The 27249-nt window shown below is 41.3% G+C and overlaps 1 protein-coding gene and 1 long non-coding RNA gene across 4 annotated transcripts in view; one reads left to right on the top strand and one right to left on the bottom strand.

The window, feature by feature from the left end:
* RCAN2 (regulator of calcineurin 2) overlaps positions 1-17315 on the bottom strand; it is an 84471-nt gene extending 67156 nt beyond the window's left edge. The window contains exons 1-2 of one of the 3 annotated variants that reach the window (XM_059835810.1): positions 17284-17315; positions 8032-8258 (exon numbers count right to left, since the gene is read on the bottom strand). In XM_059835810.1, the coding sequence (XP_059691793.1) occupies positions 8032-8256 (225 nt within the window). In that variant the 5' untranslated portion in view covers positions 8257-8258; positions 17284-17315. Of the gene's footprint in view, positions 1-8031; positions 8259-12146; positions 12218-16637; positions 16759-17283 lie in introns of those variants that run through there. The other 2 variants (XM_059835809.1, XM_059835811.1) reach the window with 2 other exon arrangements.
* Positions 17316-18591: 1276 nt separating this feature from the next.
* LOC132321359 (uncharacterized) lies at positions 18592-25149 on the top strand. Its single transcript, XR_009484774.1, has 5 exons — positions 18592-18621; positions 22829-22945; positions 23428-23493; positions 24222-24342; positions 25110-25149. It is a non-coding gene; the product is annotated as an uncharacterized LOC132321359 (long non-coding RNA).
* Positions 25150-27249: the final 2100 nt, after the last annotated feature.

Raw genomic sequence — 27249 nt, 5'->3', positions numbered from 1 at the left:
TGGTAAATAGGAAATAGCATAAAATTGCATGGAGAGATTGCTGCTGGGTTCTCATGCTTATCATCCCAGAAAGCAACATATCCTGCTATCATTCTGGAAAAAAAGGCTCAGTATTCCATGTACATGCTGTCAAACTCTCAAATGTTTTCAAGCGGGATAATCAGAAGGAAAAAACCACGAACAACAAAACTTCTCTGTCAGCAGAAATCATTGGTTGAACTCCCTGTCCCAGCTAACACCGGTAGCAAGTTCAGAGGAAGGGCATACTAGCCTCAGTGTTCCAGGCCAGATCTCGACTTCCTCAAAGATCAAAAGGCATTTGAGTCCAGGAATTGAGTTCAACCTATCACAGGAGACAGACAACTAGAAAGTGGAATCTTAATCTAAATTTGTATAGTGTTTAGAGATATCTAAATGAGACCTACCCACAGTTGATCCTACAGTGTCCATTGTGCTAGAGAATGGAGTAATTAACAGAACTATTCTTTACTGACTTACAGATAAGACCTTGCAATTCCCTCTGGCTCCCAGCACCCATGTTTTCTCACGTCACAGCAGAAGGTCCTCATAAACCTTGGTATGGATCTACCAACACCTTTGTTAAAATGTCTCATTATTCAAAACTATGTATATTTTAGGAGAACTGATAAGAAAATTATATTCCTGTAAAAAAAAATATTGAAGTACTTAGCCTGAATGGTCCTTTCCCAGTAAAGATTACCCACCCACCCTGGTTTCTTGAGATAATGCGTTCCCTCTAGACTGCAGAGTAGAGCATGACCACAGAAAGCCAATACTAGAATTTTTCCATAGTTGCTCTTAAGAAAAGTACATTTCCAAATTTAAAAAGCAGACAGTAACTGCTGTCTTGTGTACTCTGGAAAGAACATTAATAAGTTTATTTTTGTAATTTACAAACAACTAGTACAGTTAGATGCTTTGAAGCCCTACTCCAAATTTCAGCTGCAGCGAATACAGGTCTACCTTTAACCCAGCTGGTCTTTTGCCAGGCACATTCTCCCATTGAAACAAGGGCATTTGTGCAACCAAGGACCCCATGCATAGATGGGAAAGTAACCCCAAGTACTGTATAAATTATTAGACAGTATCCATGTTACAGACAATGGCATTTCAGGCCCAGAAATGCTTGTTACTTTTTTTTGGTTGGTTGAGTTTGTTGTTTAAAAAACCCAACACATTTTCAGAGCAAGAATTGAACATTGAATTGAGGAATATTTGGAGCTTGGTAATTCCTGGATGCCAACAGGGTAACTGTGGCCAAGTGTACCTTCTACTTGCATGGGATGAAGTGGGCATATGCACGGATTCAACTTGACCATGTGTTATAACTGCACAATCTCAGTATACCCTTTGTGTTTCTTCAAAGACTATCAAATTATAAAGCTTATGCATTTTTTCCAGAAAGACAGTAGAAATGCTGCAGCTTTTCAGTAACAGCCAGAACCACCTAAGAGGGAAGACAGAAAGAATGCCTAAACCAGACTAGAGTAACAACTCCTTACAGTTCCATTAGAAATTCTGCAGATCATCTCAGAGAAAATTAGTGTCAGACCCTAGATACATACATAAATACATGAGCTGCCTTTAATACCCTCAGCAAGTTGTCTTGTTAAGAGCAACAAGAGCAACCTTAAGTAATCTCCTTATATATATATGCATTAAAATTCTGAATACACAAAACAAACCAATCAGAACTAATTAATTTTCTTCCCCCAAACCAGAATGAACACTCTATAGATCTCAAATGTCAATGAAGGTTAACTTTGCTACTGGCCATTCTCCAGTAAAACCTCAGCACCTTACTGTTACTGTGGTTCTACAATCCTAGGGAGTTCTAGACACTCATGTGCTTTGTGGATCTTAGTGCCAGACAGGATTAGGTAGTTCATATGTCCAGCTCCATGAAGTGACTGCTTTTATTATCTGAGCTCCTCAACATAACTCACAACTGACCTGCGGGTAAAGCACAGAAATGACAGCTATACAGCGGAGCTGTTACACCAGCATCCCGTTCCATGTGTCAATACATAGCTGACTAACAAGGTCCAGCTGCTATACCACAGAAAGTAAACTAAGGTAGGTTTATGAATGACATATCAACAGCTCATTTAGGTTGTAGAGAAGACTTATATAACAGGGCTGAAAGTTGGGATTATCGCTCCAGCAGTCAGATGGGATCTCAGATGCAGAGCACGAAAGTTCACAGGTGTTTTCAGCTGAAATACTGTATTGCACTGATATGGTTCACAGAGACAGTATTTGAAATGAGTTACAGAATAGATGCCATGGAAAAAGTATTTTTTAGACTGCATACTTCTCTCTCTGCAAGAAGAGTCTCCTATAGGTATATTTTAGTGCCTCCATGATCATACAAATAAGTAGTTCTTAGATGTCTGTAAACCACTACCCAGGGAAGAGCACATGATAGGATTCCCAGAGGGCAGCTATGATTTATGAAGTGCTGAAGGACACTGCTCTGCAGCCTTTCTTTGCAAGCACTCTGCATCTAATAAAATAAAAATACATAGCGTATAGTAAAGAAACACTTCCATTTTTACAGAATGGCAGGGAATGACATGCATCCCATTTATAAAGCAGAACAAAACAAAGTAGGTAGAGATTCCACAGCACAAGGCACAGCCTGCTTCAAATGGCAGTTTCTGATAATGTTATCATATCAACGGATGACAACCTTAAAAGGTAGAAAAACTGAAAGTAAAACAAAGCAACAGCAAGTGTACCAGGAAGGCAGAATGAAGCCTGCATTCCTTTCCAGCCTTGGAGCAGTGACTTCATCTTTGCTAGGGTGACCTTCCACTGAGTCCAGGCTTGAATACTAATATTAGACTAAAAAGAAGTGTGCCACCCTCTAAATATAATGATGACTCAACACCTAGAGGCTTCAGTGATGTAATATGACCAAAGAGGTTTTGACTTCACAATCTGGATTTTTTTAAAAACGAATTCAAAAGGAACAGATCTTCCCCTGCAGAAACAAAGCCTGCCTCCTAGAGCATCTTCTTGAATTAGCCTGTAGGAAAAGGGAAGCAAAGAAACATTTGACACATAGCAGCAGACACACTGGCTCCACTTTGTTTAAAAGGAGCACTGAACAGACACATTTGGATTATAAGCTTCAGAGTCAAAGCATCAGTAGAAGTTTCAGTTCCAGAATGAACATATAAAAGTTAAAGACAACACAGCAGACCACTGAACAGTCCAGTGTCTTTCACTGCACCCTAAAAATAAAAATAGTAGCATGAAGATGTGCTTTGATGAGAAAGCTGAATGCAAGTACAAAGGAAAAAAGCCTTTCCAAGTAAGGCTACAGAGTTCTCTTAAAGCATCATCCTTGGACAAATATTCCAGCACTCAACTTGAGGTGGCCTTAAATCTTTTCCAAGGCCCAAGCTCAATAATACATCTTAAAAGAGAGTCAAAGGAAGTCTAACTTAGGCTTCTGTAGTAAAAGCAAGTAGTCATCCAGTATATGTAAATAAAGTTGTAACATGAAAGAATCCCTTATGAAAATAGTAACTGTTTTCATAATAAAGTCCTTCCATTATAGTAGGATTATCTTTGCCATTGACTTGTTAGTTCGACTTCCGTTCTCCTCCCTTCCCCACCCAGTCTCCATTAAGCTCACGGTTCAGCATTTCTAATTGCCTTCATTCTCCAATCTTGCATTCACACACCAACACTCCTCATCAGAAGAATTAGGATACTCTTCAACATATGTTCACAGAATCAGAGACTGGTGGAGGTGGGAGGGGACCTCTGGAAGCCATCTTGTCCAACCCCCCTGCTCAAGCAGGGCCACCTAGAGCCAGCTGCCCAGGACCACGTCCAGACAGCTTTTGAATACCTCCATGGAGGGAGACTGCACCACCTCCGTAGGCAACCTGTGCCAGGGCTCAGTCACTCTCGCAATAGAAACACGTTTCCTGATGTTTGGAGCAAACCTCCTGTGTTTCAGTTTGTGCCCATTGCCTCTGGTCCTGTCACCGAGCACCACTGAGAAGAGCCTGGCTCTGTCTTTGCACCCTCCCTTCAGGTGTTAATACCCACTGATAAGATCCCCCAGAGCCTTCTCTTCTCCAGGCTGGAGAGTACCGGTTCTCTCAGCCTTTCTTCATAGGAGAGGTGCTCCAGTCCCTTCATCATCTTAGTGGCCCTTCACCAGACTCTCTCCAGTATGTTCATGTACTTCTTTGTACATCTTCCTTGTACGGGGAAGTCCAGAACTGGACACAGGTTTGGTCACTGTATTTTCTCATGCAGAAATAATAATAATAGTATCTCCTATTGGTTTGAATTACACTGACAAGAAAAAGCACTTAATGGGCTTTGGCTATCATTTCTTAGGCAGCTCCACCATAACTGAAATGCTCAGAAATTAATCATTCTTTAACTGAATTATAGCTATCAAGTTTAATAGGTGCTCCTTCCAATTTGAGTCAAAATAGTGGAAAAAAGAAGAGCATACAGGCTCTAAACAGCTTGAGGAAACACATCCTTCCCTCATGTAAGCATATTCTAATAGTGACAGTTTTGTGTAAGCATCTCCTGAGGCATTACAGCATCTGAAGAAACCATCTTAAGAGACAAAGATGCTTCACTTTGACAGTGTGCTTACCAGTTTGAGCCTGAAGGAAATTACACTCACATTACAGAAAGGAGGGTTTTACAAAACAGTGATATATGCATAACAAAAGCGCAACAAAAGGGTTACTATCTGGAAAGACAGAGGGCTACATGTAGCACTGTTAAAACACACACATATCCACCCTTAGGAGTAATCAGAGTCATGCCCTTTGGCTCACCACCTCGATTGCTTTATCAGGAAAGATAAAAGCAGCACCTCCCATTCAGTCACACTATCAGCCAAAAATAACAGTCTCAATTTTGCCATATCTTGCTCACATAAGTAATCCCATCAGTTTTTCCAAGAGATATGTAGCAAATCGCAGGGTTTAGGAGCAATTTTATTTTTAGCTTCTTTACAATAAGATTTCCATGACCCAATCAAGTCAGTGCTGTACACTCCAAAAACCAAAAAATCTGCCCCTACCATTAATAGGTTATATGCCAAAACAAATGATGAGAACATAAGACAGTGATGGGGACATAGCTGAACGTGATCCCAGCTTTGCAACAGGTCTGTTGGATAATCTACTTCTCCATGCCTTTGTTCTTTCTTAAAAACTAAAAAGCTCAGTATTTTCTAGTCGCATTGTAAAGAAGGCACAATTTCATTTTCTGTACGGAGGAGCAGGCTGTCCATGATGGGAGTGGGGATATGCAAAACCACCTCCCTTCAGTTGTAGTAAGTTGTTAGTGCATAGAAGCTGCTAAGCTGTCCTGTGCAAATCCTTAAATGCCCATATTATCTACCCAGCTATCCAGGGCATTCTCCTGACATAAGTAGAGATTTCATCTCAAGAACACGAGTCTGAAAGGTAGGGAAATTTTTTGGCCAGATGCTCTGTTACTGTAGCAAAATTGGATATGTGTAGCTGGTACTAATCTATATTCCTCCTTTCTTCTGCCAGTGTTTAGGATTAGGCAGTCACTCCTGAGCAGCTCCCTTGAAGCCAGACGGCAACGCTTTTCTCCAGATCCCAGGGCCCACAACTCTGCCTATGTTGACACCTTAGGGTGCCAGCCAGGAGAAAACTCAAGCCTGGTCTGATACAGTTTCTTTGTAAAGGAGCCTTCAGCTGCAAGAATTCTTCATCTTCAGAAAATGAAGGTCCAAGCGCAGGCTCCCTATAGATGCCATCATCACTCTCAGTAGACAACACAGAATCCTTTCCAAGAAGCACTGTACAGCCACAGCATATTGGTGAAAGGGTATATCTGATACAGGACGTAATACGAACAGACAGATCGTCTTATCCACAGTGCAGGTGTATGTGCAGCTAAGCGTTCCCTCAAGGTTGCTGCAAGCCCATACTCAAGCACAAACTGGAATTTGAATTGGAACTTGTAACTTCCGAACCAATCATACCTTCATTTTCCTCCTAAAAGTCTAGGTCAAGAGGAAAAGTCAAAGACACATTGCAAAAACTTTACTTTCTGTAGAATGGATAAAGCAATGAAAGTACTGTAGATACAACCATTACTGTAGTATGTTCTTTTAGAAGTTTAGTGTACCCCTACATATACATTGGATCAATATATGACTGAAGATAGGATTGTTAGCAGCATTTATTAATTGTGATTGTGTGAGATTTTAAGCTTTAGCTTAGTAACTTGACAATATTTTATATTGAATTCATGCGTGCTCTTATCCTGCAGCAACAGTTAATAATAGAAAGGATTACGGGTGTTAATCAACTGGGAACACAAGTACATGTTCTACGGGAATAATAAAAATCATAATCAGCTCCCCAGGTCCTTGGATTTAATGAGAAATCTGAAGGTAATCCCATCTAGTTAAATATAGACTTACAGGAATAACTACGTACCGCAAACAGAGCCATTCAATCCATGTCATTGACAGATATTTTACAGACATGCACATGGAACAGAATATCCACCTCCACAACCCAGCTGCTATTCTTAAGAGACATCCTTCAGCCCTGCAAGTCATTGGGGATTGCTATCCCACATACTTATATAATCACCCATGCCATTTTCTAAGCCATCAGCTAAATACTAGAATACAGCTCTCAAAAGGGAAAGCTCAGGAACGAGTGGGGATAGAATCTCTGCAGGATGAAGAGAGATTCTCTAGTCCTAGGCAGGCTTCTGTTTTTTTCCTTTAAAACTGGACTTTCAGATCCCTTCCATTTTAGTGAAGTTCCTTACCAGATGGTTACAGAATTCCACAAAATGGCACAACACAGATGCAAGATACTTATTAGCAAAAGGACTTAAATTCAATAAAATGGTGCACTGTTTTCCAAGATTGCAATTTAGAGTGTAGAATTTTTTGTTTATATATAATATGATCATTTTGTTTAGTGCTGTGGTATGAACTTTATTTTCTTTTAATCTGTATTACTCAAACATACATAAGACATCATTATGGAAGACAAAAGATACCTAAAAAATTAAACCCAAACAATTCCACTTGTGCAGCCTCAACAGATACCACTTTCAGTACCTTTAACAGGAAGCCTGTATCCTTAGAGGTCTTGTTTTATTTCCCTTTCATCCAGTAATTCCCCCACGAAAGACCCTTGGTCCATCCCGGCCAGCTGTGGTCCCAGTGAATCTGATCTGTAGTTTTATCTGGATACCTCATTAGCCAGTTCCAGCCAAAACCCACTTTACCACTGCCAGCTTGTTTCTAAATTGAAAATTCTGGACAAGACACTCAAGTAGCCCAGATGTGCCTGTAATAATTAGCCTAGACTAGTTTCATCAGACAATAAAGCCCCAAGCTATCAGTTTTATACTCCTGACATCTCCATCAGGAAGACTACTAGGCTAAGAAACAAGAACTTAACACTTCCTGCAAAAGTGGAATTTTTTTTTTTAATTTTAAGAGGATATTGTTTTCAGTCATTCCGTTTTAGACTAATTGCAGAGTTAAAAATATTCTCATGCAGTTCCTTGTCTTTGTTCTTACTATCATTCATTTTAGAATTTCCAGATAAAATAGTATTTCAGATAACTTAAAACATTGGAGAAAAATACAAGAAAGGCAGCCTCCCATCACAGTGGTATGTGATAAGCAGAGTGGGAGAAACTTTCACATGTTTAACTTTGCCACCTCCATCATGACTGTAACTATGATTGCTATGAAGAAGCACCCGTTTCAGTGTTCTGCAAATCTGAACACAAGAAGAACATTTTTGTTCTCCGTAGATGACAAAAAGGCTTTTAAGCTCTTGAAATAAACATCATGGCAGAGTGTTGTTGCCACCTTAGAAAACTCATTTGTAACCCAGTTTCTTTGTACAAAACAGATTAAACTATCTATTTCATTGGAACAGCAATAAACACAGACATAAGGTATAGGTTTCTCTTACATTGAAAATACAGAAACTGACACTGTACCTTACTGTCCTCATCTTCAAACACAGACTGGTGAACATTACAAGCAAAGAGAGAATTCGGGAGATCGTTGAAGTCGATTATTTCATGAAAATCTTCCTCTGAAAAACATCTCTTTAAATCATTGTCTCCATTTATAGAGTAGAGTAAGAACTGTCCTCCATCCTCCAGGACGCAGCCATAGTGACCGAGGCCTCGCATTCCAAAGAAGTATGAGTCTCCCCTCATCCCTGGCAGCATGGAGAAGAGAGACACAGTTACACTACATTTTTAAAAATACATATACACAACCCAGAAATTCTTAGTTTGGGGGCTTAGTCTGTAGAAAGTATATTTCACACTATTTTAAGGCAACAATTGACCTCTGAACCAGGGCACTAAGACTAGTTACACCAAGGCTCAAAAATTAAACTAAAGCAAAGTCCCTATATTAGCACAGAAAAGACCATATCAGCACAAGCTGCTGGACACAACCGGAAGCACGGCATTACTTAGGTGCCCCTTGCCCTAAAAGAAAATACTGTGTTGTATATGGGTTTAAGAGAGTCATTTGTTGCTGGGAAGGCAGCTGGCTGGCGCTTCCGAGCTTGCAGTCGGTTTAAAGAGAAAGTAGAATACACTGGGTAAGAAAATGAAAATAACTTTGAAAATTATACCAGGCATCAACTCAAAGATGAAAGAAGAAAAAAGACCCTGTTGGAAAGCAGCACAAACACAAAATCATCGAAAAACAGTACAAAGACACATCACTATTACAAAGAATAAAGCCAATTTTTCCTACAGTTTAAGGACAGAACATACCCTGTTTCTCCATGCCCATTAGCAATTTCTTTGTTTGCATCTTAATCATGTTAGGAAGCAAACAAAAAAATGAAGGGAAGAGCAGACTCAAAAGATGATCCTCACCGCCTTTTAGGAACATCCATCGGAGTAGACAGATAAATTTAAGACACACTGAAGGACACAGAAGTAACAAGCCCATACAAACAGTATCCTTACTGTTGATACAAGAGTAAACTTCATACCAGCCAAGGGGTGGAAGTAAAGGTCCGATTAATTATCAGTGTGTCAGTAGTATAAATTCAGGTATTTATCCTGGCTAGTGTAGAGAGTCCTTAGTACAGGTGTATTAGACATCAACCTATAACCTCTATAGAGCTCCAGTAAGCTGACTGTAAGCTGTGCAGAGGAATAATTAAATCTCTTATATTTTTGTTTCTTTCAATAGCAATATGCAATCACTGGCTGCTTTTTCTCCTCATAACATAAGGAGTTAGAGAGTTACATAAACACAGTGTGCTCATCTGTTTCAGATTTGCCCTTGCTCTATTGCGTACTTGCTATTCTCTATAAATAGTTGTAAATATTAGTTCAAATACACTATTTAGGACTAGTGTCCAAAATTAAACCCTGTGGGCTTGTTTAGACTTAATCTCACTACAGCAAAGCTAAATCATGGAGCTCATTTGCCATGCCCGTGCCTTTCATATAACCTCATTTCTGCTGCAACTCTGAAGTGACATTTGACCGATGACAGACCACATCATTCCATAACCTTATGTTACAGAAGTGTCAGTAATTGTTATTGCTGAAGTCTCAGGGCTAACAACAGAAGTCCTCAAGAAAACAAACTAAGGCCATGCTCGAAACTATCAGTTTGGAGCACTGGGTCCACGCTTACCACACTCTCAGATTACGTGATAGAGACAGATTTATTAGCCTGTATTAGTCAGAACAACTAAGGTTGGAAGGGGCCTGCAGAGGTCATCTAGTCTAAACCACAAGGTCAGACCAGGATAATTCAAGACCTTGTCCAGAGGTAAATATTGTACAGCAATACCACTGATAGTGCATGTAATAATGATCTGCGGAGAGCTGGTAGGTCACAGGATCTTAGCTGTCCTCCTTTTCCAGGTACTAAAACATGTTACACAGCTAAAACCAGAATAGTTTCCCTAGTCCTGTATTCTATGCATGTAACTTATGAGGGAGGGGTTTAAAGCAAACAAGGATGCAGCATTGCAAGGAAGCAGGTGTGACATGAAAGCCTCAGGGCAATTACCTCTTTTTTACTGTGTCAACCTGACGACAGGTTTTTAGACTATCAAATACACACTAGTATTTTCACCAACTCAGCCTGACATCAGCGCAACTAATTTCATTTTAGGAATTTAATTCTAACTGAAAAAAAAAGCCTGAACAAATGACAGAAGAGGTGGCTACAACTTCAGCAGTGTACATTAGTGTAGTAGGAACTTAGTATCACAGCAATATTGCCTCTGGTATTTTAACCAGCTCACTCAAGCCTAGTATTACCATACATTTCAGTGTAATCATACCCAGATAAGTACTATAAAGAAATCCTCACAGCAGCCACTACTGGGGAAGAAACTTAAACTCCGAATGTATCACCACTCTAGCAGAAAATATTAATATATCATCTACTCCAAATGCAATAATCTCTAAATGTGTTTGCTGTCATGTCTAGACTGTGTTAAGATGAGATTAATTGCTTTTAGGTTTAAGAAAATAAACCTTAAGCCTGGTATGTTACAAAATATAACTTACATGGCAGAGCAGACTTTTGCCAGTATGAAAATATTTCATTCACAACAGTCAAACTACTTGCAGTCAGTGAAGATACTCAGTATTTTATAGTCACACTGGGTAAAACCCTTCTTCCCCCACAAGCATTAAGCTGGAAGAGTCCACTCAGCAGAAAGGGATGTTTCAAAGCCAACTTTATACAACAGACTCAAGAGGATAAAGATGACACAAGATGATACTCAAAAGTTGTAGGAATTTGGATTACCAACTAACACTCAGTAAGCACTCTAGTGAGAAGAGGGGAGATAAACTCTAGTTCTGTCTAAAGATCTACAAGAATGTCTTAGGATATAACGAAACAGGAATCTGCTGGCTGAATGGAACTTAGAGCCAAAGCAGAGCAAGAGAGGCAATATAGTACACTGATTTGTTTTCCACACGCATCTCTAATTATATTAGTTGATTTCTTAAGCCATCTAATAAATAAGCTTCACTTTCACTGTGAAGTATGATAGTAATGTTAAAGATAACTTCATGGCAGCTAACAAATTCCATACATCCTGTTCCCCAATGCATAGCAAAGCTATTAGGGTGTGCAGAGAAGTAAAGAATCTCAATATTATCAACAGAAGTCAGAAAAGTCTAACGGTTTCTTCACTAAAATATTATTTATTTTTTGCTCCTGGGAGATCCATATTATAAGGTACTAGATAGGAAAGGAAGCTTTTAAGTTAAGAATTAAGCAAAACCACTATGACAAGCAACAGAACAGGATTTTAAGTTACAACCATGAAGTTCAGGTTTTCAACCATCTTAGTTGGCAATAAGGAAGTGAGCATACACTATAGCAGGCGATGCTACAATATATAGGCTTCAGAGTTCCATCTGAGATTAGAAATTAATAAATACTCTTACATTATGTGGCAGTAGTTTTGCTCTGCTAGAGCTCTTTAACAGGAAAGCTTGCTCCTTTTTTCAGTCAATTCTTTGCTCAGTAGGACTTGGCTATTGGCCAGGTCTTCTTAGGAAAATCGCTGTCTTGCATGCCTTTTGACTATTTCTTTTTCAAGACTTGTAGGCGGGTATGTATATATACACACACGCCTCTTCTACACTTAAGATATACCCAGAATTCTGATCAGTCTTCCGTCCGCTACCAAGTCAACTTACAATACCCTGATTATCAAATCCTCTGCCCAGTTTAAGATGGGACCTGCACAGTTAAGAACATCTATATGGAATAACTACTGTATAGCAAAGTAAAATTTATGAAACAAGAGCCATGTACTGTACAATATTAAGCACAGGACCACAACCAAAATAGAAATCTCACTAATAGAAGACATACATGCTCCCAAAGCGAAATAAACTATCTATGAGCCTGATCTCATTGACATTCAGAGGGGACAAACAAACATTTGTTAGCATACTTCAAGCCCTTGGGCTGTAAGTTCAGACTCTGACCGGACAAACTAGCGCTTCTGCCAAAAGATGCAACATAATCTGTCAAGCACCTTGGGCCTCTCACTTCCAATGCCAGTCACTTCTTACAGAGACATGCCCCACATTACCTTTTGTAGCAGAGAAAGCACCTCCTGCTCCGACTCGTGGCACAACCACACAAACTGACTCAGTTAAAGGAAGAGACCAGGCCTAAGGAAAAAAGTTTCAGTTTAACTCCATTAGGTAGATAACTGACCCGATCCATGTCATGGCTGCATAAACGTTTGTAGCAACCAGAAGAAAACGGGCAAAGCTTTTTGGGAATGGACAGATGACAGCAAAGGTTAGGATAGTCCTCTTTAGCAACTCATCTACTTAAAGCATTCATGAAATCATAGCCTGACTTTTCATAGCTCTGCATGAACTTCATAATAAGCCACCATATCAGACGTTATTTTCAGCCAGTCACGAGCTGGAATTCTTACTTTTTTCTGCATTATTTATGTTGTTAGACATATACAAAGAATATGTCATTGATTTGTTTTATTATGTCCATCAAACACCTTAAAGCTCAGGTGTGGCAGTGATGTTTTGTGGCTTCTTTGAATTTACTTAGTCATTTCAGTCAGTCCTCTGCCAAAAAAACTGTTCTCTTTCCAATTCTTCTACTAATTTAGAACAAAAGAATTTACATTTCAAATCCCTTAATTATAAATCATGTATAATCCATGAACTGGATTGCCATATAAATTAAACACAATTAAAAGTCATCTTTTATGTAACTATAATACTGGATCATATTTCCATTTATATTAAAGCTCCTTTCCACAGCTTCTGACAAAATAAGTTAACTTCCTCCCTCTTATGGTCCCTTTTATATTATCAAAAAAACATAGAAAGATATCCACATAAGGGTAAATTGTACTCATCTTACTTTTGAAAGGTAAAGAGTTCAAATTGAGTTGTGCCTTTGCTTCTCCCTCCCCAAATCAGGAAATTTTTCAAATACTTAAGATACCAGAAGTTGTCATACAGAATTTCAAAAGAAGTGGCAATGCCATAAAAATAGTACAGTAACGCTAAGGCATCATCCAGCACCAATATTGATGCTAAATTAATTCACCAAGATCTTAACTGGAACCACAGTAGTAAACTCCATAGCAAGATTGTTCCCTTTAGAAGACTGAGATATTGAGACAAACAAGCCCGAGCTCATGTAACCTCCAGTTAATGCTGATTCCTTGCCACATCTGTTTATCCCCTTTAAATAAAGTTCACCCATATGTAATCTGTGTTCCTATGTTATTTCTGAATTTGGTGTAGGGCTTTGACCCTAAACTTTCAAGTCAGAAAATACATGACACAGGACAGAGTACCCCACGAGTGCAGTACTATTAACCCTTGGAAAACCACAGCAGCCACTACCCCTCCAGACCCTGTGCAGAATCTCTTTGTCACTTCTTTTGTGCAGTTCACATGCACAATGTGCATCACTTTACACTGACAAAAGTTATTTCAAATTTGTCCTCCTGTGGTCAAGGGGTGCAAGAGCTTGTAATTTGTGACAGTTCAAAGCATGAAGCAAACACCCTTCCCACTGGAACAGGTTAGGTCATGTCAGCGTTCAACCCTGTAGATACTGTATCCAAAAGCTCTGTAGAGATTCCAGGTGGGAGCTAAGTATTCATTTTGTTACCTCACTATTTTTAGACATGGTACACCTCTAATTAAAACTAACAGACACCAGCAGAAAATTGTATTCATGGGCAAATAGCAATAGCTTACTGAAGTTTCTATTTGAAAATTTGTTATCAAAAAGTATTGCTTTTTAGTGTAAAACTGAAAGGGCAAATACATACAACTTGTTAGGATGTTAGATCAGTACAGAGCAAAGAACTTCAGCTGAAATTTTGCTCAATGAAGTCAACTTGATCATATGAAGCGTTTGACCGGACCAATGCCACCAAGCATGTATAGATTTATTCACTGTTTTTATGGAAGCAATAAGGTTATTTCCTTGGTGACCATTTTCCTGTCTTAAGAGTTTTTTTAAAAAAAAAAAAGAGTCCCTGAGGGACATCAAGAAACAGGCACATATCTCTTGAAATTGCTAGGAAACTTTACTTTTTTCTATTAAACACTGCTTGCCATGACAAACAACATGACTAAAAATAGAATAAAGCAAACAGAGTGTTACAAATAGAAGCTTTAAATATAATAACTATAAACCAGAAGTATTATTAAGTCCTGAGTGCAAACCTGGAAACTAATCTACAGGAATTAAGAGAGTTCGGGAAAAAACAGAGCAAGAAAAGTTGCAGGATTTTTTTCCTAGAAGGGTCCAGAAAAAGTGTAAGGATTCCACCCCTGCTCCTACTAAAAAAAAAAACAAAACCCAAACCAGCAAGTTTTACCATAATTCAAACCCACTAAGTAAGATTTTACTGAAACAATCAGTTTTTTACTTACAATAGTCACTGACTTAACAAAAGCAGAGTCACCAATTTCCGTAGCATTAGCCTAAGGATGCAACTCCTGCTGAAGTCAACCGGACCCACATAGAATACTTTGGCAGAAGGCATGAGTATAACAGGAAAGCTCAGATAGTAGTAACCTACTGAAATTTCATTCCATTCTGCAAAATTAATACAATCTCCAGTGTTAATTTTATGTGGTGCTAACTCTTCACTATGGAAAGCTCCCATGGACTTAAATGGAGATATTTTGCTTAATTAGAAAGAGCAGAATGGGACCTCATGTGACAGGATTAATGAACTGTGATAATCTCAAAAGTAATATAGACTATAGTCACCCCGTCCCTTAACCTTCACCCCTGCATCCCCCACCTGGACAATGACTACTCCTCTTACAGTAATGAAAATTACCAGTACAATGAAGTCCACTCACATTTTAACTCCAACTGGGTTACCACCACACAAGAATAGTGTCAATCTCCACTATTTCCTCTTACAGAAATGGCAGATATGAGGAAGAGGATTTTATTTTTCTTTTTAAATGCTAACTGGTGCAAATCCAAATGTTCTAATCCTTTCCATTGACATTCTAGCTGTATTAAATTTAGCTGAGACTTTGTAACTATTTTTGGAAGCTTTTAACATCCAAAGGGACTATTCACTTTTATTCATCTACAGCAGGGCTGGCCAGCTCAAGCTGTTCAAGACCTGCAGATTGCTGAGAAGGCTCAGCTGTGCCTCCCATGCCAGGGATATATCCTATGTCCAGTAAAGGAACTCAGTTGGCATTGGCCTGCAAAGCAATCTGTATCTCCAGCCCTGCAGAAAGCAAGCCAGCAAGACACTGGTGCTCAACCTTACTAAGCCAAGGCTCCAGCCCCATTCCGCAATAGGGAGATGATACTTTGAGCAACCAATGCCAGGCGTGAAGATTTTATGTGCTATTCTTAAGGTCAAGAAGCAGGGCTATGATTAATCAACCACTGAAGTTACCACGGTAACTAACATCATGGTATTCAAGAACAAAAAACCCTCCCCAAACTCAAAGAAACCAGAACAAGCTTTCGATTACCTTCACTTGGCCTCTATGCTACTCTATTTAAAGCGAGCCAGTTTTAAGGGGCACACAGTATTACACTGTCACTGGCCTTCAGCCAGATCTATCACCTCTTCACCAGATCTATCAACACAGGGGTCAGTGGAATACTTGTTTAATAGCCCTCTAGCTTGTAACATAAAATTCATAACTATACCCCAATTCTTACCAAGACCTACTTTCCCTTTCCCTGTTGGGAGGGAAAAAAAGGAAGAAACCATGTATGTCCAAACTACATGCAACAGGAGCTGTTCAGTGTTTAACTCCTAGAAGATACTCAAGACATCATGATGACTTGGAATAAAATCTTGAAGTTTCCTTGTAAAGGATTTTCTGCTGGTACACACAACTTAAAAAGCATTAAGGACACCAATGCAGTGACAAACATTTTCCAATACAAACAATGGCAAACCAAGCCACTGAATCGGAATACACACTACAATATTTGGAAGAGGACAAACTAGATCACATCGCTGACAACTCCTCAGAAGTTTAAGGAGAACGGGGTCAGTTCCTGCTGTTAAAAAAGAAAGGTACCAGTTACTAGTTAACAAAGTTGATCATCTACAGAAAATCTTCTGTCCTTGTTTACTGTGATGCATTTGTAGTTTTTCCTGATTGTTTTATACTCTTGACCATATTCAGACTTCCATCTGTTCAGGAATGATGTGTAACCATATCATTTAGTTTTACTGCAAGAATAAATGCAGCTGAATTTCTTTACAGTAATTATGTATTCATACAAAAAGAGTTTTCCTTTTCTACAGAGCAACCATTCCAAATAGGTAAACAACAAAGAGCAAACCAATTTGTAAGTGCAGAGCTTGAAAGCCTAACACAGAAGCTCATGTAAAGCGTAACCCGCGATTAAACTATAATTCTCATTTGTAGGATTTCTTTCAGCTGCCTAAACCTATCATACATTTTCCTTTTAGGAAACTAGATTAAACTCCAAACTCAAGCAGTAAAGGGACCAAAATATTTTAGAGAGACAAAAAAGAATCTGGGAGAGGTGGGAAGAAAACAAACCAACAACTTTGGAGACCTACCTGCTATATAAGCATCAAGTAGCATCGGTGTGGGATGCTGCCGCTAACTTTAAAGCGGCCCAAGAAGAGTCTCCCTCAGGTATACGGGCTTCGCTGCACTCCTGCACGCCAGCCCGAAGCTGTACGAGCAGCTGGGACAGGTCTGCACCACTGCAAACGCCCACCTGCTTTGCGCCCACACCCACCGCTTCCCGCACGGCTGCAAACCCCCCCTCCCACCCCCCGCCTGCCCCGCACGCGGGGACGCTCCCTCATCTCGCCAAGCTCCCCTCCGCCCCCAGCGGACGAGCCACCTGCCCCGCAGGACGAGCCGCCACGACGCTCTCCCTCACCGCACGCCTCCCCCTCGGCCCACCGGCCATTTCCAGCCGCCCCCGCGGGGCTGCACGGCGGGCACCGACCCCCGCCGGAGGGTGCGCGCCCGTGGGGAAGCCCCGGGCTCGCCCCGCAGCCTCCCCACGCCCGAAGAGCCACCGGCGAAAGGAGCCCCGAAGTAAGAGCGGGGCCTGGGGAGGGGGCAGGACCGCGGGCGCCGCAGGGGCCGTTACATAACCCCGCCACGGCGGGCGCACGGCGCCAGGGCAGGGCTGCAACCGGGCGGCCCCGCCGGGGAAGAAGCCCCTCGCAGCAGCGGCCCTGCCCTTACCTGCTGCGGTTCGCTCGTCCTTCGCCTCCCCACCCTCCTCCCCTGTCGCCGCCGCCGAGCCCCGAGGACCGCGCCGCCGGCTCCTCAGCGAGCGCCCCGCACCTCTCGCCTGCCCGCGCCGCTGAGGGAGGGGCGAGGGGAGGCCCAACCCAACCAGCAAACCCCTCCACCCAAACGAGCAGGCGGGAGCCACCAATAAGAATGCGAGAAGCAAAGTGGCCCCGCCTCCTCCATCCCTGGCCGCGCCCCTCCCCTCCCACCGCTTCGCGCCGGGTCTCGGTTACCAGCGTGGGCGGCGGCGGCGGCGGCGGGCGGGGAGGGGGCGAGGGGCGGCGGCGTTGTTCCCCGCTCCGTGTGGGAACAGGTGAGCCGGGGGAGGGTCTCACATCGCCCCCGGCACCCAGGGAGCCGTAGGAACCAGGCAGCGGTTTGTGTCCTCGTTACTAGTGCGTGGCGAAGCTTCCCTCCCTCAGGGTTGTCAGCCCCCCTGCCCTGAGGTGAGGAGGGATGGGGTGAGCTGGGGTGGGGTGGGATGGGGTAGGGTGAAGAGAGGTGAGGTAAAGTGGGATGGGTTAGGGAGATGGGTGGGATGGGGTAGGGAGATGGGTGGGATGGGGTAGGGTGAAGAGAGGTGAGGTAAAGTGGGATGGGTTAGGGAGATGGGTGGGATGGGGTAGGGTGAAGAGAGGTGAGGTAAAGTGGGATGGGTTAGGGAGATGGTTGGGATGGGGTAGGGAGATGGGTGGGATGGGGTAGGGTGAAGAGAGGTGAGGTAAAGTGGGATGGGGTAGGGAGATGGGTGGGATGGGGTAGGGTGAAGAGAGGTGAGGTAAAGTGGGATGGGGTAGGGAGATGGGTGGGATGGGGTAGGGTGAAGAGAGGTGAGGTAAAGTGGGATGGGTTAGGGAGATGGGTGGGATGGGGTAGGGTGAAGAGAGGTGAGGTAAAGTGGGATGGGTTAGGGAGATGGGTGGGATGGGGGTGAGGAGGAGTGGGATGGGGTGAAGTCAGGTGGGATGAGGTAGAGAGATGTGAGGTGGGATGGGATGGGGTGAGGTGGGGTAGGGAGATGTGGGGTGAGGTGGAGTGGCGAGGGGTGGGATGCAGAGAGAAGAGGTAGGATGGATGCCCACACAGTGCCAGCACACCTTGCCATGGTTTTAGTGACAAACCTCCTAATGCCCCCCATGATGATTTTGTAGGGGGCCTAAATGCTTCTGGGGGATGGAGCTCCCAACGTCGTTCCCACTTCTGACCACTGATAAGCAACCTGGCCCTTGAAGTGAGCTCCATCTGGAATGGATGCAGTTGTTGTTCATCTCTTCTTTAGACTAACAGGTGAATAAGGTGTATCTATCTCCCCATTACAGACGAGGCCAGAAGGTGCATTTGTAGGACTCTTTAAGGAACGTTGGGGTTACAGTGGCAAAAGGCTGATTGTGGTCATGATTTTAAAAAGAAGAGAAAACATTCAGATGCCCCCAAGGCATGCTTTATTAGAGGAAGGGCTATTTTCTCTCTTCCAGCTGTATGTCTGAGACTGCTAACCGTCAGAGGCTAATGCTGATTTTCTGTGGTCTCTTCGCTTTGGAATGTAATACAGAGGGATTTAATCAATAGGGTAATAAAGAAATGTAAATAGGTTTCTGTAAAGATGGCTTTGAAAATCTATAGAATATAATGGAGAACTAGAAGACTCCTATGTAATTATTAAATACCCTGTAAAAAATCCATGGAAGGAATAACTCTCCATTAGTTATACATATAAAAATACGTATGCCATTTATGGCAGCACTTTCCAATAACAGCGTAAAAAACTGTTGTAATGAATGAGATCAATAGTGTATTCCACCTCATCTCTGCAAATACCTAAGAGGAATGCATTGTAGATTGCTGTACTCACAAGAGAAGAGTTTCTTCCTGGTCCCATTAACTAAGGACTGACTTATGCCTTGATGCATATCTGGTTTAGGCATGTTCCAGGCTTTCTTCTTTGGTTCTACTTTGATTTTTTAATATATAATAGGTAACTGATAGTAGTAATTATTATTTCTGGTTGTTTTATCCTTGTGCCGAATATGAATCCTTGACCATGATCTTCCTGCTTTAGGCACTACGCAGAAGAGAAAGCAAGCTCAAGATGTCACAATATAAACTAATGAGGTTTTAAATCAAATGATATGCTTGTTGTTTTGGGAATTCAACCTGGTAGGATATCTTCCTTTGTCTCCATTTACATGCGTTCCCTTTGCACAATGTCGTATTTTCATATTCTGAGTAGGAAGAGCATCCACTGTGCTTTTTCTGTCCCACATTTTATGTTATACAATTTCCTTGTGTCTTCTTAACCCCATACCTCTTAACTGTGTTTTGTTCACAGTAGCTAGTCTCAAGTTTTATTCTTTTTCATATTTTCATATTGGGAAGAATATTTCCATTGTGATGAAGTTGCCCTAGGGTATGCTTTCCTTGTAGTAAAATGGGAATCTCTACAGTTATGAAAGCAAGCTAATCCACGATCAGGAAAAATCAGGAACGCTTAAGTCAGTACTTTGGCAATGCTTTTATATGCATCCAGACATTATTGCTACGATGAAGGGGAAAAAAAAAACAAAATTCCACTGTTAGCAGTAAAAATGTCCTTGAAATTAGATAATAATGAGAATGGAAACAATTGCAGGGTTTCTCATGTCACCTGTTGTAAGCATTAAAGATTTCTATTAGGAAATGTCACAAAATAATATTTAGACATGGAAAAGTGGCGCTGCAAAAATCAGAGAGTAAGAGCAACTGAGAGGTCATCCTTCTTGGAGTTGCACCATTGGCCCACTTAGGCCCCAGTGCTATTCAGGCCATGCAGCCTGAGTAGGCACCCTGTGCTTCCTAAATGCTGTGAGCATCTTCCCACAACCCAAGTAGTTGCACAGTGCCAAAATCTGGAGGAAGCTGAAATTCTGGAAAGGATACCAAAGGAGGTGATGAAACAGCTGCTACTTGCAAGATTTGCTGTAGTCCTGCTCCCACAGAACTGAGTGGGAGTTTTGTTACTGATATCTCAGAGCACAGGTTTAGCCCATCTCATCCAAATCCTGAGCTGCTCATTATCTTCAGTCTGCACCTGCTTCTTATCTACAGATTTAATCTGTAATCAAAAGTGGCCTCTCAGATGTACTGAAGCACCCACGGTGAATTTCAACACAAATAAAGCACTGTAACCAAAAGACTTTGGCCCCCTGTGTTATGCTGATTTCTGATCATCAAAATACATACACTGACTCACTCCCGCAGCCTTTGCAGGAGCTTTGGTGACAAAGTTTTCTCTTTTCAGAAGAAATGAGTTAAGTAATGTCTCACAATCTGTAGATTCTCAAGAAGCAAACTCTTCTTTACATTTCTGCTCACTGGGATAATCCCAAATTCTTTGGCCAGATATGGATTATGATTTCTTGCAAATGGCTAAGTCTGGAGATTAGAGTGGATAAAGCAAGTAACATTCATGTTGACTCTATCAGCATTAGCATACCCTTGATTGTTTCTGTTACTTTTTTAGAATATAAAAACACAGTTGGATCCATCTAGCTCTGTATCTTGTCTCCAGCAGCCAAGACTGGGTGCTTAGTAAAACATTGTAAAAATAGGCTGTGTATTGTTCTCCTATTCACCTTAAAATTTTCCAGCAACTAGTGAGGTAGGGACTTCTGGAACTCAGGGTAGTATCAAAGCTACTATGCTTAGTAGCTATCAGTGGTCCTGTTCTCTAGCAGTTTGACTTAACTCTTTTTGAGCCCATCTGTGGTTTTGCTTTCCATAATGTGCCGTGCCGTGATAATTCTTCACTGTGTAAAAACAATTTCAAGTCTTCTTTCTGATTTTTTTATTAAGTGTTCCTTTGTTATAGAGGCAGTAAATGAAATTTCTTTTTTAACCTTCTCACCATCATTATTTTCCAGACTTTAATTGGATTTCCCTTCAGCTATCCCTCCTTCAAGCTGATGTGGTTTTCTCTATTTCCGGTGTGAAACTTTATCACCATCCTCTCTAGCCTTTCTAATTTTACTAGAAAACACTACTTTCTTTAAAACTTTGACCCTACTAAAATGACTATTGAATTTTGCTGGATCTGAAACAGGCAAGAGCTGTATGGCCAAGGGACTCGGAAGAACTCTAAGCTATGAGCAATGGAGTCCTGTGACTTTGCGGGTCCCCTCGTCATCTAAGGGGGGAGCTACTAATTCTTAACATTTAATTCCCCTTGTTGACCACTTCCTAGCCCCACACTAACATTTTCAGAGAGCTTTCCACTTCAACCTCCAGATCTCCTGCAGCAAAAGTGATAGGTCGAACCAGTGTCTATGTATGTGTAGTTAGGGTTTTTTTTGTCCCGTGTACATTACTTTGCACTTATCACTGCTGAATTTCATCTGCTATTTTATCACCCAGTCACTCAGTACAGTGAGACAACATTGCCTCAACACCTCTTCAGTTCCATCCTGTATGTGTATAGCAACTGCAAAGCAGCTTACATACGTCGTATTGCAGATGTTTAAATAAAAATGCGCAAAGGAAAGACCATCTCTTTTTTTTTTTTTTTTCATTTATCTGCAAAGCATTTTGCACTGTTCTGGGTGCAAGATTAATAACTGCACCAATGAAAAATTGCTGCAGAAAAGGAGAGTATCCTTCACGCGCTGTAAAATTTCACTGCCTGTAATGCCCTTGCACATGATGCTCCATGAGCAGGTTGATCATGAAGTTGGTCCGATTCCTTCTTTGGGGATTTGGAGATGCAGAGAAGCACATGCTTCAGCTGTGCACATGGATGCCGGTTCTGTCCGAATCTGTTATGTGGCGGTCAGGCAAGTGGGGACACCCTGTGGCACCGCTCTGGGAACCCCTGAGCTCCCAGCCTTGCAGTGGGGCAGCCCCTGCATTTGGCTCTGTTGCTCCCTAAACCCTCTCTCTAGTATATCCGTGTTGTTTCTGAGCATCTTCAGGGTCTGACAAAGGTCAGACAGGAGACTTGTGTCTTTTAAGGCAATGAGAACAGGAACAGAGAGTCTTCACATTTTCCATCCACTTCTGAGAGTGAGAGTTGCCTAAAAAAAGTCTTTTTGATTTGACATTGCAAAAATTCCATATCTAACATAAAGTCCCACAAAATACAGCTTTATTATCTTACAGCTAACCCTCAGTTTTGAAGACAACAAAAATGTCCCAATTTCTGGTTAAGGAATATTTTTAACCAAGAGATGTTTATTTAGCCTAGATGCATGATAGATCAAGGGGAAAAACGGGTTTCATTGACTTTTAAAACAATCTCCATTTCAAGAAAGAAAAAAAAAAAAAAACCAAAGCCTTTTGTCCTGTAACAAATACCATCGTTAAAGTACAAGTACAATTCTCTCAAATCTGAAATATTATGGCCAGATTTAAATTCTCCCATTTGAAAGAGGATGCTGAAAGATGAGGAGGTTTTAATTTTGTTGAAATATATGAGGTATTTAAGATGATTGTTTTCACCTATGGGCTGTCTGTTTCTTCTCAGCTACCATCCCTATGCAAAATGAAGGCAGTGCTGTGTGAGTCGCCAATTGTGTGTATACCTGCTACCAAAGCTAGAAGCATCTCACGTTGTGAAGCAGGGGGATGACAAGCTGCAGAGGTAGGATGTTAAGGAAACTGATTTCTGTGTTTTTTTAAAAGATTGTCTTTTCCTCTTGATGTCCTTTTCCCAGTGATCTTCTCTTTGCAGACTCTTAGACTGTTTATTTCATAGATGGTTCACTAAGGTCAAGGCCTGTGCAAGCTACCATGCAAATTCAAAAGCAGTCTTGGAGGTATAGTCTCAATTCAACAGCATGACTGATAATGTCAGCTCAAATTCCTCAAGAATAAACTGTGGTTTGCTGCCATGTGTTACCAAGTAGAAGCACTTGGTTTCTAGGATTTACCCAATCAAAATATGAGAAGCTAAAACATCTGGCTTGTCAAAATGATTATAAGCTTATAGAAGGAATGACAAAGATGCCAGACAAATAAAATCCAGGAAACGAGCTCAGTTTAACCAGAATGTAAGTTCAGTCTCTAGACATACTCCCTTACCTTTCTGATGCACTGATTTCTTGATTTCTACCTTTTTTTTAGACTGAAGTTCTCCAGGAAGGAGACTTCATGTATTTGAGGAAGTGCTAAGCATCATGATGGTATTTAGTAAGTAATTCTTACCACCTCTGCTGCTATTTCTTAGATCCGTGATGAAAATTATTAGAAGTGACTTGCCCATTGTGACCCAAATGGAAATAAAAAAAATGCAATGAGCCATAGCTATGTGACCTCAAGCCAAACGCTTCAAACTTATGTACCTAAATATAGACACCTAAATAAATGGCCTGATTTTCAGGAGCACTGTGCAACTCTGAGACTTGTAGGTGCTCTGGAAAATCAAGATGCTTATTTAGGTATCTAAATAGAGAATGAGCTTCTGAATATATTATTTAATCTGCTTCAGAATGTAAACAACTAAGAAAACAAAGGTACGACAAATACTATTTTTACATGTGCTAATTAGAAGGCCACAGAGTGTAATCAACTGCAAGACACAATTTACTCCTATAAAGCGAATAGTGTGGTAATTATTGTTTATCAATTGTTGAGAAGTAGAATTTAGGAGCCCTAGTTCTGAAGCAGTGCTAGACAGGTTTGATGGAGAAGTCTATTGTACTCGATTTCTTTGCCTTTTATTAATCTTTATCCATAATTATAGAGATTGACACAGAAAGGCTTTCAAAAATGTCAGATTAAGGAGTTTTGTTTATATTGAGACATCATAAAAAATTATTTATGTGTTTCATTCTCTTAAAGTGTGATCCATAGTCTTAAGGCTTTTTGTGATTTTCTTTTCTTTCTGAAATGTTCATTCATTATTCTGACACTTTTAGGCGACTGTTGGAGGCATAACTGGAATATCATTGGAAGCAGAGGATTGTGAATGATGAGTTATTAGTCAGCACATGACACCACATACACATTCAGTTCATAAGAAATAAGCAGCTCAAGCAGGTAAGTAACAACTGAGACTATATTTTTGTGCCTGAATTGTGCCTAGAAGTAAAAACTTACACAAACGGCCTTTTTCAACAGTTCTACTAAGACCTGTTTTGTTTAGACACATTATGTTAGTGTATATTATTATTTTTATGTATTATGGCACTGATCTTCTAGAAATATATCAATGATTGGCAGTCGGCCCCTAGATGGTGCCAGTGGCTACGTACTGCCAGCCCTTGTGCGAGGTGAACACTGGAGATGGCAAAATGGAAATGGTCTTCATGACACAGATATTCTTGGGCAGTCATAGCTTCCACAACACTGAGTCACTGCAGCAGAGCAACCTCTGAAGAGTGTCCTTCTTCCACATCGGCCAGAGGGAAGTCTCTACCCCTTCCTCCTGCTCTCCCAGCTGCGTGACAGAGCTCCAAAAGAGATAGCCAGTCCGTCCAGGCATTGTGGCCTACCAAGGCACTCATCTGCCAATCTTTCTTACCCTTGCAGTGTTGCACTCCAGCTGTAAGCTTTTCAGATATTTGGCAGCCTGATATCTGAAAATCCTGAAGGAAAGAGTAAGCTGGATTTACAGCTGAGCTGGAAAGGGGGAAAAAGGGTGCTAGTGAAGTTCCCAGGGAGAATGGGAACAGTAAAGGGAAGTTAAAAGGGAAAGGAGAGAAGAAACAGGGCCTCTGGTCTAGATTCTGCCCTTGGGCTGCTCCAGTGCCACCTCTGGAAGAAGCCCACTGTGCTGTGAATTCATTATGTAAATCTGTTTGCAGAAGGAGCCTGTGCTAGAGATGTCCCGTTCAGACAACCAGCCCGTCAAGACATCCAGTGGCACAGCATGCTCCCGGGTTGTGAGATGTTCAGAGTCCAGAAGGTGGGACAGCCCCAGCTCCCACCCTTTGTCCAGCCTCCACCTTTGACCCCTGTACAAAGATGCCAACACTGGGATGTCTCTGTGTGGAGGATAAATGTCTCTTGTCATGTGCAGATCAGTGCTGGCAGGTGTGGTAGCTCAGGGCAGATGCTTTAGTGATTGCAGCTTTTGCTATCTTCTGTTACTTGGATTTGTCCTGCCTTGCGGGTACGTTGAGAACTCATTACCCAATTTGTTCCTACAGACCCATATGCTTACATGTGCAAACTGTGCATGTCCACAAAACCTCTGAACCAAACTGCAGGGCCAGAGTCTGTAAGAAAAATTTAGCAAGGCTGAATATGTTGATTAATACCCAAAGGACAGAATATATCCATCTCCTGCTGATTTGGGTCTTTTTATTATTTTAAGGGACAACCAGATCATTGTGATGAGACTGGCTTTTAACAAAGCGGTGCTTGATTTCAGTTCATGGTAAGCGAAGACCAGTTGTCAAGTTTTCAGATAGTAAAACATTCTTTGGTTTATTTTTTCAGAAGAAGGAACTTCAGACCTCAGGTTTAATGCCTGAAAACACCCTTGTAATCATCCTTTTTTATCTGTGTATTATTCCAACTCTATAAACGAGCTTAAAATAAAGTGATAATACCAAGATTTGAACAGAAGAAGAGCATCAAAGGCAGTATCTTGAACTGTAATGAATTCCTTAAAGAGGAGAACTCTTTAAGTATCTTGCACTGGTCATCTATTAATTTTATCCTGGGAATCACACTCAGGCAGCCATGGCATGATACTGGAAAGCACTTGATTTTCTTTTGGTATCAAGCAAACAGAAGGACACACTTCATGCTTTTCTAAGCAATGATGGTTTTCAGAATAAAGGCCAGATAAAAGGCCAATGCCTTGAAATTGCATCTGGATCTGTGTCAGCAGTAACAAAGACTGACACCATGAACCCACTGAGACTCTGGTGTTTAATTGAAATGAGTCAAGTCTAGCTACGATTGAGACCTTTGGCATGAGCTTGCAGCACACTTTACCAGTGCAAGACCCCACAGCTAGAGGAGTCTGGAAATGCAGTGCTGAAGGACTACATCCATAGAGCCTCACTTCGCTCTTACTTGCGTCAGATGTTCACAGAAATCACTAGTAATTGTCCCTGAGCAATGACCCAGGAAAAAGTTAATGCCAAATCTTGCCATTCCCTAATTACACTTTGTAAAGAACACGATCCTTCTTAGCTTTAGGCTTCTCTGGCCAGCTGTGATTACCTAATCTGATGTCTGCCTTGTGTGGGGTATTACACCCTCAGAAAAGATGTCTTCTGCCTTTGTAGACTACCTAAAAGTTGCTTTATGGAAGTGGAATGCCTGTATAGAGCATTTAGGTCTTCAGACTTTTCTGATTTGTTTTGCAGGTTCCTGAAAAGTAATCAGGTTGCCTTTCCCTCCTCTCCCAGGAATGCACACACACCAGATCAAAAACTTCTGTTTCAGAAAAAAGTGCAATTTTTTTTTCAGGACTTTTAATATAGAAATGTAATTTCAGTCTTAGTAACACAATTCCATTTCCTGATCTGCATTTTTACCTCATTTCAGGTGGGAATCTGCTCATTTTCACTTCAGTCTGCTGTAGAAAGGTACAGCAAGCTCCAAAGGCCCATCCATTATTGAACTTTGGTATCCTCAGCCTGTGCTCAAGTGGCTTCTGAACATTCCCCTTCTTAAGCTAACCAGATTGACTCCAAGGCTTGGCAGGCCTAGCAACATTTTCATCAACTTCCTGATTCAGCTCTGATGCCTCTCAAATTTATCAGCTGCCTTTTGGAATCACAGCCAGGGCGGTTACAGTGCTATCAATGGGAGATATAGTATCTCCTCTCCAGCACCCAAGTTCTCATTTTCATATCCAAAATCCATGTTATCCTCTTCAGGCATAGTATCCCACTGGAGCTCGGGCCCAGTTATTTGCTCATTTGCCATGACTCCTTCCTCACTTGTCTTTTTCAAAACTGCAAAGATTTAACAGTAATAGTTGCG

This window comes from Gavia stellata, chromosome 2, assembly GCF_030936135.1.
Source record: "Gavia stellata isolate bGavSte3 chromosome 2, bGavSte3.hap2, whole genome shotgun sequence".
Taxonomy (NCBI): Eukaryota; Metazoa; Chordata; class Aves; order Gaviiformes; family Gaviidae; genus Gavia; species Gavia stellata.
Note: the sequence above shows the minus strand (reverse complement) of the source record. Positions and strands in the feature narration are given on the sequence as shown.